Source organism: Phyllostomus hastatus, unplaced genomic scaffold (genome assembly GCF_019186645.2).
Source record: "Phyllostomus hastatus isolate PE091 unplaced genomic scaffold, TTU_PhHast_1.1 phas_scaffold_182, whole genome shotgun sequence".
NCBI lineage: Eukaryota > Metazoa > Chordata > Mammalia > Chiroptera > Phyllostomidae > Phyllostomus > Phyllostomus hastatus.
Genome location: NW_025334013.1, coordinates 17465907 through 17480903, shown reverse-complemented (window position 1 = coordinate 17480903; position 14997 = coordinate 17465907). Strand labels below are relative to the sequence as shown.

Below are 14997 nucleotides of genomic sequence, written 5' to 3'. Positions count from 1 at the left end.
AAAGACTGCTCACATTTATGCATATCTGTTGGAATTTAGTTTTAATTTCCAGGTGGCTATTTCTACAATTATCTAAAAGAGAGAATAGCCAGGTGCCATGGAACCCCAGAAGCCTCGGCTTCTTATTTACATATGAACATTCCAACCTGCTGCCCACAGCTAATTCACAGGAGTGGACACTTCTTTCTTGGGGACTGCACCTACCCCAGAACTGACCTTGCTTCACCTTCTCCCATCCCCTTTGTCACAGCTAATGTCATCCTTTCAGAAGGGCTTCCATCTTTCTCCCCACTATCGGATACATAAATGCTGGCAGAACTCCAGGATGACGAACGTGCTGTCTTTCCTACCTAGCCATGCTGCTGGGGGTTTCAACTCTATGCCCCAAGACTGGTCTTTTTTTGCTAGCAGTGGCCTAATAAACCCTTTTCTTTTAAAAAGGCTTTCAGCCATGGAAATTAATTTTTTTTTGTTTGACACATTATATAGAGAAAAAGAGTAAGAGCAAATAAAAAGCAAATGAGGTAGAATATTAACAAGAGGTAAGCCTGGGTAAAGATTACAAAGGACTTCCTTGTAGCATTTTTGCAACTTTTTATGAACTTGAAATTATTTCCTATTAGAAAGCTTAAAAAAGGACTTACTAATCCCAGAATTGTGAAAGTTTCTAGAAATAAAGTTGGGAAGCTCACAGCTACTACCCTAAACAGCAGAAGACCTACCACGAGGCTACGGCAAGTAAATGGAGCTGAATACCCACTGAGGCCTCACTTTAACTTCGACATTTGACGACGTAAGAGAAATGCTAAGAAACCGAACTTAATAATTTTTAAATGGCATTCCTAAGACACATTTTACTGACTTCTCTGCACACAAATATTACTAACTCACCTTGAGTTAAAGGTACTAATAATACATACCAATCAGGTCGCCTTGGTCATGGATCATCATAGCTAAATCTTTAAATATCTGATTGACATCCAAAATGTCAGCCTAAGGAACACAGAAAACAACTAATATTGAGCAACATGTTAGAGATTCAGCTCCTCTACTTACCTAAAGTTAGTAACATACCTAAAGCTATTAACATAACACATGTGTTTTTAAGGCTTATAAATCATGTGTAAGTGTTAGTTACTATTAACTATTACTTACTTGGTCTGCATGACAACCCAATGAGACATGTATTGTCTCCATACTATAGAAGAGAAAATTGGGGCTCAGAGAGGCTTAATGACTTATATACTAAGGTCTCACAGCTAGCAAGTGGCCAGACTGAGAATTAAAAGTTCGTGATGTTTTAGTTATGTTACTATGCCTCCTTTATATTTAAATTAATTGTTCAGTAACTCTATTAAGTAAGTATCTTTGAGGATAATGGGGCTCAAAGAGGTTAAGTAACTTGTCCAGTCACATGGCTTGTCAGCGAGAAAATGAAGCATCACAGCTAGGATTATGTCTCTAAAGCCCATCTCTCTTTTTTTTTTTTAAACTTTAAAGACATTTGCCATACTTGGGACAGTGTGCTAGTTGCTGTAGATACAAAAGGGCTTAATAGCTGACTGGGACTTGAGGGGATTAGCTCACACAACATTAATAAGAAGGGCTTTATGTGGGAAATGACTAATAAATGGTATACAGAACATTGCTTAGGGCAGACTTTGCAGAAGAGGTAGGACTTGAGTTGTGCCTTATAGCTGAAGAGAAGCCATATAAACAGAAAGGTAACTGTGTTATTAGAGCCAACAGGCCCAGCCTGGTTATAACATGGATATGATATATATTTGGTCTTCATCCCATTCCCTTTACAGAGCTCCTAAAACCTGTGGAACTCCCTAAGTGATCAAAGACAAAGGTGTCTTCTGTTATTTATTCATAACAAGCCCCATTCAACCACACCAGAATTCACTCTAAAGACTGGACTTTTGAGGACCTGACTGGTGTGGTTCAGTGGGCTGGGCATCGTCCAGCAAACCAAAAGGTTGCGGTTCAGTTCCCGATCAGGGCACATGCCTGGGTTGTGGGCCAGGTCCCTGGCTGGGGGCGTGTGAGAGGCAACCGATGGATATTTCTCTCGCTCATCAATGTTTCCCTCCCTCTCTTTCTCCTTCTCTTTCCCTCTCTCTAAAAATAAATAAATAAAATCTCAAAAAAAAAAAAAAACCCAAAAAAACCTTGACTTCTGGATAGCCCCTAAGGATGGGGGATAGTTGCCAGGGGAACGAACCTTGTGATTAGGTGGTTGGAACTTTCAGCCCCAGTATGGGGAGGGGAGGGGTACTGGAGGTTGACTCAATCTCCAGCGGCCAGTAACGTAATCAACCAAGCCCACGAAATGAAGCCTCCATAACAGTCCTGCACATGGGGCTCTGAGAGTCCCGGGCTGCTGAACACATGGAGGTCCTGGGAGAGCGGCACACACAGAGAGGGCATGGAAGCCCCGCGTCCCTCCCCCCACACTCTGCCCTGGCGTCTCTTCCATTTGTCTATTCCTGCGTTGCATTCTTCTATGAGAAGCCAGTAAGCTAGCCAGGAAGTTGTTTTCCTGAGTTCTGTGTGCCACTCTAGCATATTAATCAAGACCAAGAAGGGGGTTTGGGAGCCTCCAAGTTAGAGCCTACACCCTGTCAGTCAGAAGTACAGGTGACAATTTGGACTTGCTACTGGCGTGTGAAGTGTGGGAGTGAATTCAACCTTCGGGAGCTGGTGCTAATTCCCGGTAGATAGTGTCAGAATTGAGTTAAATTGTAGGATAGCCAGCTGGTGTGGCAAAACTGCATGATGTGGAAAAAAACCCACACTTTTGGTGGCCAGAAGTGTCAGAAGCGTAGTGCGAGAGTGCAGGAGACACGCGGGAGTGTGTTGTTTTCTCATCAGAACAGGGCTGGTGTGTCAGACATAGGGAAATAACTGAACATGGAAACCGAGCCTGGTTAAGGACTGTGGAATTGACTCTGTCAAATGCGAAGTGCCCCTCCCATTCCTGACGCCCACTAGCTACAGTGCTCACCTTAGCTCACTGTGTCTCACTCCCTACTGTAGCAGTGTTTCTGATGTTAGCGAGCCAAGTCGATGATTAGTAGCAGTAGGTGAAAAAAAGAAAGATACAATATCTTTGAAGGAAATTAAATAATCAAACTTGAGGATGAACTGTCCCATTTAAGACCAGGTACTGATGGGATCCAGGGCACAGTGGGTCTCAACCCTGACTGCATATTATCATCTGGAAAATTAAAAAAAGAAAAAAGAAAAAATCCATGCCCAGGGCCTCTTGTGATTTGCCCAGTTTTAACCTACAAAAGACAGGAGGTTCACAAAGTCCAAACTAATAATTGGTGTGTAGAGCATGAGAGCTAAGGCATTAAAAAACTGTCCAAGTGATTCCAATGTGCTGTCAGGGTTCAGAGCCACAGGTGAAGGTCAAGGAGGAGTTCAAAGTTTCTCCTCTCTACAACCTTCCTTTCCCTACCGCCCCTTCAGGGATGGCAGTCCTCTGGTCTAAGGATGTTTTACTGGTCACTGCGCAAAGTTACAGTGGGAAACTCAGGTAAGAAAGGCCCTAATATCTCCCTTTCAACCGCCACCTAAAACCTGTTCTACTTTCTCCACCCCACTGAAGTGATATCCACGATTTAGGATTAGAGTTTGGGATGCACAAAAAAGGAGCAAACTTCTTGGCTTACTTTTATTCTGAGCTACTCAGACTAAGCAAAGGGGCTCCCAGTAGAGCCCCACCTAACCCAGGGACTGGCACTGAGGTTTGGGGGTAAAGTCTTAATGAGCAAGACAATATCTGTTTGCCTTGCTCTGCTCTCCATGCATATTCTCGTGGACACCATAGAAGACATGGTGACTGAGAAAAGGAACTGGGTATTCTTGGGAACCGTGGCCAATTACCACCATAACAGTTGTTCAAATTCACCACTGATTACACTGAAACATAATATCCAAATCACACAGTGACTCACTTCATGTTTTCTCATAATCACTGAGAGAAAACCCAGGTGGATTATACAGTATAGATACATCAAGTGAAACAAAAAAAAACATGACCTCTCACCTCCAGCTGCCGAATCGCTGTTTCCCTCTCTTTAATAAGTTCCAGATCCTGTTCGGTGATGGCCACTTCATCCTCCTGGCTCTGCATCTGGTTCCATTCCTCGTGGCTACAGGGGGACAGGCACTCTAGTTCACTCCTCCTCTCAAAGGTGTGCACGAGACACCTACAACATCTCTATGGCCAAAGAGCCTACCCAAGGACAAATCCTCCGGTATCGATCAACGCAAGGCCCCTCGGGGCTGCACTCTGCATATCCAGAGGCAAAGGGCCCGATAACACCAAGAAAACAAAGTCCCAGCTTTCGCAGGTGAGACCGAGATGAGGCAGAATTATGAGGCATGGGACTCCCTGCTGTTTCCATTTGGGGGTACACTCTACAGTCTTGCTAGGGCTTGCTAGACAAGGACAATAGGCAGAGATTTGAAGTCAGTGAAGCATATACTGGCCCGTTCTCTTCCAGGGCACTCTCGAAGTGCTAGCTGTGCGGCTATCTCGGGCACTAAATGGAAGGAGAAGAGGAGGCTAAACGACCTGGCAGTCCAACAGAAAGACACCTCCTGGTTTTCAGAGATCTTGAGATTATGCTTTGGGTTAAATACCTCTTAACAGAAAACCAAAGTAAAAAGTTAGCGAAATGTTATAACTCTTCGGGTACCCTATTTAGGAGACAGGCACGGCATACATTATGCTAGACATGAAACACTTTGAAAATCCAGTATTAAGCATTTTTTCCAACAGTATGCATAAATCATATGTCATCTTGACATTATTTTAAAAATTTCCTTCATGTGCTGGAGACAGAAAGCTGCATAATACAGCACCCCTTTGAGGTGTTCATAACGTATTCTGTGACTTTAAGCAAAACAACACATAGAGGCTAGTTGATATAAACAAGAATTAAGTTCCCAGGGCATCTAGTCAAGGTTATAAGGAAATGACATTGAACAAAATGGTGTTATTCGAGGACCTACTATAGCTGATACAGTTTGAAGAATGGAGACATTTTTCAGATGCAAACGGCTTTCTCTTTCAATACTCCTAGAAAAATGAGTTGTCTCCATTTTAGAGATGAGTAAACAGAGACCCAATAACTTTGACAAATTAAAGATAAAATGATAAATCTCAATTAGAGATAAAATGTCTAGACCTCCTAATCTGTAGATTTGTGGCTCACTACTTATTCCTAATGAGCCAGGCTCTCTCCCCAACACAGGCATCAGGGGATTCCTGGAATTTTTCTTCACCTTGAAAGCATTCCTCACATAATTCAAAGACCTTGGGAAAACCCACGGTTTTGATGTTTTTGTTTGATTTGGTGGATTATAAATTACCCACACCAGGTCTCCCCTTGTTTTTTCCACTTTTTTTTCCTCACTGATTTTTAAAGTTAAAAGGAATAGAATAGAACAGAATAGAATAGAATAGAACAGAACAGAACAGAATCCTATCTCGACTAGCCAGCAGGTTGTCTGATAATTCCTTTACCTGTCAAAAGAGACGAGCTGCTCCTCTCTTTGCCTCTCTTCCGCCTAGAAAGCAGAGGGCGTTATTGCCACTGATATCCAGAAACATGTCAGAGACACACAAAACAATAGCTTCCTTTAGCTAGCGTGTAAAGAAGCTACATCCCTCGGCTCCAACCGGATCTACATAGGAAGGCACAGGGCTCTGGCATCTGTCTTGACTAGGAAATGGGGGAGAAAGCAAATCTGCCTTCCAGGTTGGGCTCAGAACAGAAACTACACTAGACAGGATGGAGAGAATATGGGCAAAAGAGAGGATTAAACGTGATAATGGCCCTGGTCAGTGGGCTCAGTTGGTTGAGTGTTGTCCCACAAACTAAAAGTTTCAGGTTCAATTCCCAGTCAGGGCACATGCCTAGGTAGTGGGTTCAGTCCCAGGCTGGGGTACACCCAAAAGGCAATCAATTGATGTTTCTCTCCTTTCCTCTCTCTCTAAAATCAATAAGCATGTCTTCGGATGAGGATAAAAAAAAACTCTAAAGAAAAAAGTAATAATAAATGATAACCAATTTAAAAATTGGAGGGAGGTAGATTAAGGGAAAGTTGAAAACTTGAAACAAATTTTTAGAACATATAAAGATTTTTAAAAATGGCCCTGGTTGGTGTGGCTCAATGCATTGAGTGCTGGTCTGCAAACCAAAGGGTTGCTGGTTCGATTCCCAGTCAGGGCACATGCCTGGGTTGTGGGCCAGGCCCCTGGTGGAGGGGCACATGAGAGGCAACCACACACTGATGTTTCTCTCCCACTCTTTTTTATTTCCCTTCTCTCTAAAAAATAAGTAAATGAAATCTTAAAAAAATATATTTTTAAAAATGGACACTTACAGCACATTAGGTACTTAAGTAGCAAACTCACTTCAAAAATCAATCTAATGGATGTGTTTAATTTTATAATTAAGAAACTGGAAAAAAATGTTAAAAGAGGGATCTATTCCCATTTTTAAAAAGCTTTCCCAGGATAAAAGTTTTTTTTTCAATTTCCAAAATTCTATTCATGCACAGGAACACTGTGGGATTTTTAAAAAAGTGTTTACTTTATCCCCAGGTTGAGAAATAAAACACCACTAGTGTCCCAGAGCCGACCTGAGTGCTCTTCTCCAGTTACAACCCCTCCCTCTCCTTTAAAGTAACCATTATCCCGACTTTGTGATCATCATTTTCTCATATTTTACATATATAATGATATGCATCTTTATTTAATATTATATTGCCTGATTTTGAATGTTACATGAATACGATTATGTTGTCTGGTTTGTATTCTTTCATGCTTTGATTGGATCATACCGGATTGTGCCATACCTGTCCCTGATGCTGAAATGTAACTGGTTTGTTTTTCTTTGCTGTATGATATTATAGTATATGAATATGTCACAATGTATTTATCTATTCTACAGTTGATGGATATTTGGATGCTTCCAACTTTTGACTACTACAAATAATGCTGCCATGAACATTCTTGTACATATCCTGGTACCAACATACACAGTTTTTTCTAGGGTAGAACTGCTGGGTCATAAGGTATACATACATGTGTTCTGAAGGTACAGCCAAAATGTTTGCCAGTGATTGTTCAAATCATACTACCACTGGCCAGGCAGAAAAGTTCTTGTTGCATTGTATCCATAACAAAAATGCTTGGTGTTCACAGAATCTACAAATTTTGCCCTTCTCTTGGACATGGAATAATACGTCATTTGGGTTTCAATCTGCAATTCCAAAAGATAGTTGCTGATAGCAAGCTCTCTTTGGCCTTCATTCTGGATATCCACTTTCAATGGGTTTAGAACTCTATGTAGCCAGTACTGTCCTACAGAACATTGAAGGGGGCTCTCCGCTGGCTTCCACTGTTGCTGATGACAGTCAACTGTCAATCTAACTAACTATTGCGTCTTTAGAGCATTCCATTGTTTTTCCCTGGTTGTTTTTATGCTTTTCCTCTTTGTCTTTGATGTTCTGAAGTTTCTCCTTTATGTACTAGATGAGAATGTTTATATATCCCTCCTGGGATTGGTCAGCTTCTTGAAACTACAGATTAGTGTCTTTCATTAGCTGTAAAATATTACCACCCATTTTCTCTTCAAATATCTCTGTTCTATGTTTGTTCTATTCTTGCTCTGTAACTCCAATTAAAACTGTCAGATCCTCTCACTTCATTCTTTATTTCTCACAATCTTTCTTCCCTATTTACCTTCTTAACCCCCTTTCCCACATGTTGGATAATATCTTCTAATCTATTTTTTATGAAAACCACTCATCCATGAAGTTTTTAAGTTCCATATTATATTTTTCAATTCTAGAAAATCTTTTCACATTTTCCCAAAGCTTTGCATAGTTTCCTGCTTCTTACAGATGTTTTCAAATCTTTCTTTTATTTCTTTAAACACAGTAAGTACAGTTGTTTTGTAATTCTAATAAGCAGTCTTAGTAAGCCCTAACTGGGTAGCTCAGTTGGTTAGAGCATCGTCCCAATATGCCGAGGTTTCCATTTCAGTCTCTGGGCAGGGCACATACAAGCAGCAAGCAATGAATGCACAAATAAGTGGAACCACAAATCGATGTCTGTCTGTCTGTCTCTCAAATCAATAAAGTTTTCTAAAAAAGAAGCCTTCATAAGTCTATTTCACCTCACTGTTGTTTCAGGGTTGTTTCCTTGTGTACTTGGTTATTTTTAATACTATGCTGCTTGATCACACATCAGAAAATGTTTGAGGGCACTGTTTCAGGACTGGGATAAAGGTGTCTAACCAGAGAGGATTTCTATTTGCTTTTTCCTGGCACCTAGGTACTCTACCAGTGCTAGACTACTTGAAGCTTAAGGCTTTTGCACCATTCAGGTGGTAGGAATTTGTGTAGTCAATTTGCCTAACGGTTACTTTGTGGTACAGCTTACAGTCTGGATTTCCCCTCCCTCCTGCTGCCCTCTACCTGCTCAGCTCAGTGCTAATGCAATCTTTTTGCAATCTACTGGGGGATGTGGTCTTTTGGGGCCCAGTTTAATTTGAGGAGCATCTTCCTGTAGATTCTCCACCTTGCATGGACCCTGAGCTCTGACTGTTATTCACCCTCATGCCATGAGAACATCAAAACTGAAGTTCAAGTTTCTCTTTAGTAAATGTACTCAAGGGCAAAAGCAGGTTCAGTGCTCTGCTTACCTCTATAGGTTCTTACCTTCTCTTAGATTTTGACCTTAAAATGTTCATGGCTCGTAGGAGCTTTTGAGAACTTGGGCTATTAAAATCTAGTGTTTGTTAATTCCTTTCAAAGAGAAAGCTAGTCCAAATAACCCAGCCTACTATATTCTAAAAAACAGATGAATTCTTTCTCTTTTTTTAAGTTTTTAATGGAAGGCCAGTATGATAAAAAAAAAAAAAAATCACATGTAACTCTACCTGTCATTTTTTAAAACCTTTGTGCACTTTTCTTTCTGGTCTTTGACCATGTAAAACATTATTTCTTTTACACAGGTTATATCAATCTGACATTTTCGCAGCAGCTAATGCCTATATTTATTATTTGGGCGGATAGTAAATAAAGGCCAATGGTCAGAGGGAAAAAAAAAGATTTAGGAAAGAACATCCTGAAATTTGCAAAGGTCTTCTTTGGGGAATGAACTTACAGAAAGTCGAGATCCAGCTCTTGCTCTGGCAATGCTCTCCTTTTCCTTTTCAGATACCCTTCTCTGCACAGCCTGGAAATTGTTTAAGGCTGCCGAGAAGTCATTCATGAGGCGTTCCTTCTGAAGTCTCTGCTGGCGCTAAGGAAATTAAACAAAAATTTGAAATTGCATAGTAAGTACAAATCATTTGGTTTTAATACCCATTAAGAGCAATATTATACCCCCTAAAGATTCCTTACTAGCAAAATTACTATGAAATAAGCTCTCCCTTAAATGAATACTTTTGTTCTTCACTAACTCAAACCCCTGGTTAATATTATAGGCCACATCAGAATTTTCATTCTGACAAACCTGGGAACTGGGTGACATTTACCTTGTAAGGTAATTTCAGAGGGAAATGCAATTCAGAATTTTGGTTCCCTGGAGACTCAAAAGCAGAATAAATACCTGTGGACTCAAACTGGACCCAACAAGAAATTATTTTTTATTAAAATGTTAAAACTGTATTCATCTATGCCAAGTTCACAGCTTCTCTGAAAACCATAGAATCATTTTCCTATGGTGATATTTTAAATCTTTGAGATCCTGCAAACTACTTTGAATAGTTACAAGCTACCTTAGTAGCTTGTAAGTAAGTAAGTAAGCTTACTGATTCTGTCTCAAAAAAGCACATACTAAGAGCACCTGCTCTGTGCTAAGGTCATAGAAGTAAAAACTCATCCCTCATCTCAAAGAGCTTCCACCACGTACTTGTAGATAAAGGATATAGACATACAAGTAAGTCTTGTACAGATATACAAGACATTTGTAGATAAAGGACATAGACATTATTATAAACAACTGCTTATCTAATTAGTACTGCAGGAGTTTAGAGGCAGGTATGCTCAGTAAGAACCCAAGGGGTCAAAGAGGCCCCAAGAGGAGGTGGGCCCTGGAAGAAGGAGTGAGGCGTGGATGCGCAGAGAGACGGGCTGGGCAAGTCCAGGCAGGAGAACAGTGTGAGCAAAGGCATGGCGGCAGAAACCTGAAGATCTGTAAGGAGATAGTTTGGCTGGAACCAAAGGTTTTTTCCCCACGAGAATAGCTAAAAGATGATGTGGGAAAGGCAGGGAAGGGGCTGACTATAGCAGGTTTTAAAGTGCCAAGCTGATGAGTTTGAGACTTAACCTCTAAAGAACAAAGAACAGTGAAGATTTCAGAGCAGGAAACATGATGGGTACAAAATAACTCATAGCTTAGACAAATGAGTCTGTGATGGTGTAGAAAATGGAATAGGGAAAAAGTAAAAAAGATTACTGCAACAGTCTCGGTTTAAGGATGGAAGGATGTGGTACCTGTCAGTGATGGGAACACAAAGGAATGAGTTTAAGACACGTGATGACTTAGTGAGTGGCTGCAGGGGAAGGGGACAAGGTCAAGAATGACTCAGATTTCACACCTGGGAGGGTGACAGTAATGCTGAAAGCAAATTTAGAAACGAGAAACTTTTTCTTCCTTTTTCTGGGATTTTTATTTTTTCATAAACATTGTAACAGTAAGAGTGGAAAAACATCATTCCTCAATCTCAGTGTCCAAAAATACTATCTTTTAAGTATATTATAAACATTTTCCGTGTTACCATACTCTTCACAATCATGGTCTTTGTTACATAATACTTCATCAAGCTGATCTAGTCCATTTTATGCAAATACTCCTTCTATATTGTTCCCCACTTTTTAACTATTATAAATAAAGCTAAAGTGAGCCCTATGGTAAGAGCTAATATTTATACAGTGCTTACCATGTGCTTGTACCGATGTAAGTACTTAATGTAACAACTCATTTAATCCATGCTAGAACCTATATTAGTTAGGTACTATTTAGTCCCTATTTTACAAATCAGAAAACCGAGACCAGAGACTGGTTAAGTAATTTGCCCAGGGTCACATAGTAAGTAGCACAGGCAGAATCTAAATCCAGGAAATTTGGCTCCAGAGTACATAGTTGGTTTTTGTTGTTGTTTTTCCTCAGGACATACTTGGGTGAGTGGATATTAGGTCAAAAGGCTAACATTTTCTATGACAACATGTATTGCCAGTCAGCTTAGTTAAGGGGTTTGGGTGAAAGGAGAGGAATTCAGTATAAGACAACACATTAAATTTCAGAGGAAGGCAGTATATTTAAGAGAACTCAGAACAGGAACTGGCAATACGGGCTTAGAGGCGGGGGCTGGAAAAAGATCTGAGGGTCATGTTCATAAAGATGACAGGAAGCTTATAAAAGTAGATAGGACTCCTGAGGGAAAAAGCACAGAGTGAGAAAATTGCAGGATCAATGGCAGAGCTGCACTCAGAGAAGGAGGGTGAGACTCAGGCTGGGGTAACAGAAAATAAGCCAGAAAGGGCTCACCAGAGCGGGGGGACAAAATGGAAGAGAATCACGGAAAGAAAGTAAGTTTCAGCGGAGACAGGATGGGCAAGAGGACCAAATGAATCAGAGAAGAAAAGGGAATAAGAACCAAAAAGACCCAGAGTTAGCAGCTAAAAGATCGCTGAAGCTAGTACATACATATAAAATACTGAAAGTAGAATGTATGGTTTGATGTATAGGACAGTAGCAAAAGATGGGTAATGCAGCTAAGAGAATTAGATGAAGAAAGGTGTGAAAAGGGAAAGAGAATTCAGCACAACAGGAGGAAGGGAATTATATTTCACCAGAGATAGTGTATTTGCAGATCTATTTCGTGTTTTTAATGATACAAGATAATGGAAGGAACAACTGCATGCATAATCCGAAAATAACTTCTGTTTGATTTTGGAATACATTAGATACATTTTTTTTTTGGTAGGAGATTTGACTTTCTATTTATATTTTGCTTAGGCTACTATTTAACTCTTAAGTACTTTCAGTACTCTGTTTGCATCAAACACTTAGACCCCTTTTTTCCTAACTATTACCTGCAAGTGTGTATTCCCTAAGTGCACAGCCAGGAGGAGGACAGGGGTAATTTGGGAACAGTTCAGCGATATTGGATGGCAAGGGGGAATTTGCCCATAATTGAAATTATCAGCATGAGTTACAAAACAAAGAACACACAGATGGATAACCAAAGGGTGATCACATGTAGATTACTTTTTATCTTAACTACTTTGTAGCAGGATGGGAAAGCAGCTAGCCTTGGATCTTCTCTTTTGTGCAAGGAGCCCCAAAACTCCAAAGACGGAATATATACTTCATTAAACGGCTTACCAGGTATAGGTTAGACTAGTGATCTTCAAACTGTTTTGACGGAGACACACAGTAAGAACACAGCATCTTGATGCAGTACCATATACATAAATATACATGAAACAGGTTTCATGTAACAGTAACACACTCCATTTCTATTGTATGTCAAAATGATGATGATCGCAACACACTAATACTATTTTATGTCCCAGCAGCCACAACTCACAGACAACCCTGGACAGGGAAGTTGTAGGCTTCATCTTCAGAGCCATCAGAGATGGGACATCATCATTTAAACAGTTCAATAATAAAAAGCAATATAAGCTGAGTGTCCTGCATGAATGGTACAGAAGCTGAAAGCAAAATGGACTCACAACAGGTTTAGGTAGATGAAGGTTTCTTTTTTCCCTAAAAGAGAAAGGATTTGGGGTAGACCACGAATGACAGGTATGAGTTAAGCCACAAAGGAGGAAGCACATCTGACATCAGGAATGTATGTGAACAAAGGCATGGCATTTCAAGGAAACCAATGAACCCTATAGAAAGTGTGTGTTTTTAAAGGATTTAAATGGCCACTGAATAAATTACTTAAAAAGAGAAATTTCTTTTCCCTGAGTGTTTCTTCAACCTGAGACCTATGAATGACTCATGGTGGGACATGAAGGTGACTGCACAATGTAAAAGACATATGGCCGAAGTTTATAGATACTGGATACAAAACAAACTAGCATCAAGCCTGAAAACCGAAGATCAAACACTGAGATTCTCCTTCAGTTAAACCTACTCTATTAATACATTAATGTGTTATTACTAATAATAGCAGCAGCCACCACATACTGAGTACCTACTAAGTGCCAGGTACTTTGCAAGATCTGGTGCATGCATTCTTTCTCTTGTCACAGTGGCTGCATTTTCCCATTTTACTGATAGTGAAATTGAGGTTTAGAGAAGGTCTAGCTGCACCAAAGGCGAAGTTATTTTTGTTTCACACACTGTCTTCCCATTAAAACAATGTCCTTTCCTCTTAAAAAAAAAAGCAACAACAACAAAAAACAGAAAATACCTACCTGTTCTGAAGTAGACAAGGGAAGAGGCAAGGTCCCTAATTCCTTCAGTAATTCATTTGTTTCCTTGGCAAGCTGATTTGTGGAGTGCTGTAACTGTTGCCTGAGAGACAAAGACATGTTTCAGGATTTTCTCATTTCTTGAGAGCTGTTACAGTTAGTACCAGCTTGTTCTCGGAGTGTCTCACAAAGCAGGGAATGAAAGGGCACCTGAAGAAATAGATTACTAGATGCCCAGGTTCACAACAAAATTCAGAACTGCTACCCAGTCAAAATCCACTTCGAGGCTTCTTCACATTACTGAGTAGAAAGAACCTGCCTCAGTGAAACCTGCTGATCAGGTATTTTAACTCTTCGGGGAGAAGAGAAAAGCGCATCAGCAGTTCTGACAGAAATATAAGAGCAACTGCCCCCACAGCTAAATCCAAGAGTTTGAACACACTGAACTGTCTCACAAAACTCTCACACTGAGTTGCCCGGGGGCTCTGCAGAGCTACGGTCACAGCCCACTGCCCAGAGACAGGATCCTGGCACTGGCGGTCGGATGAAATGTGCATTCGAAGCACGGCTCCCACCCTAGAGAACAACCTCCAAAGGTCTGTCCCCGGGTTCCTGCTTAAAGCTGGGGCTCCTTCAGCTTTACCTCGAGTCCTTACTGGTTCTTGATGCTCTACTCTCTGGTTCTTCCCCCTAAAAACAAAACTGTCCTACAGTGTGTAAACACATATAAAGAGCAGAGGGGAAAGGACACTAAAGAGGGAAGAATATGTAACATGTTAGGTGGAACTGAAAAGTAGTGGAAATCCAAAAAGAACTCCTGTCAGTCATGGTGTCCTCTGTTATCTGGCCACTTCTACAAAGATGTTAAGGGAGGACAGAGAAACCACACCATTAATTATTAATGTTTTTTCACTGCAAAGGAGACTCCAAGATAAAAGACAAGGGAGTCCAAAATAAGAGGGAGTCAATCAGGAGCCTGCCCATCCCGGGCAGGACTAACATATCCAGAGACATTTCACATCTCCCTGGAAAAAGCTTAAAGTAGTAAGTCATTCCTTCACCTCACAGTGTCTAAAACAGGAAACAAAAATATTGTTCAGTACATTTTAGAGATGAATAGTAGAACTTTTAACAGCAGAAATGTACTCAAGAGGGATGTGATAAAAAAAGAAATACCAGTCTACTATTCTCTCAGGCTCCGCTGGGGTCATTCTGAATAAATTTTTCCTAATAATGTGTGCAGTTGGAAATCCACCTAGATGAGATGCTCTCTGCCGAGCATTAGGAGTCCTCTGCCAACAGGGAGGGTCGCTTAGTCAAAATACAGTTTAAGAAAGTTAGGGGTTCCCTTCTCTCAAGGAAAGAAAGAACCAGAGATCAAGGACTCGAAGACACAGAGAAGATCACAGCCCATTAACATATTTTGTTGCCCCCCTTCTAGATCCACCTGTTACTTTCCGTCCCACTGCCTCTCGTCCTGGCTTCACAGGCCTGACCCCTAAGCGTCCATGCAGCAGTGGCACTGTG

The 14997-nt window shown here is 40.7% G+C and overlaps 1 protein-coding gene across 1 annotated transcript in view; it reads right to left on the bottom strand.

Annotated features, from left to right (window-relative positions):
• Positions 1–14997, bottom strand: part of STX12 (syntaxin 12) — a 32791-nt gene that overhangs the window by 3413 nt on the left and 14381 nt on the right. The window contains exons 3-7 of the mRNA XM_045859890.1: positions 13474–13573; positions 9200–9337; positions 5546–5589; positions 4061–4166; positions 921–993 (exon numbers count right to left, since the gene is read on the bottom strand). Of these exons, the coding sequence (XP_045715846.1) occupies positions 921–993; positions 4061–4166; positions 5546–5589; positions 9200–9337; positions 13474–13573 (461 nt within the window). The remainder of the gene's footprint in view (positions 1–920; positions 994–4060; positions 4167–5545; positions 5590–9199; positions 9338–13473; positions 13574–14997) is intronic.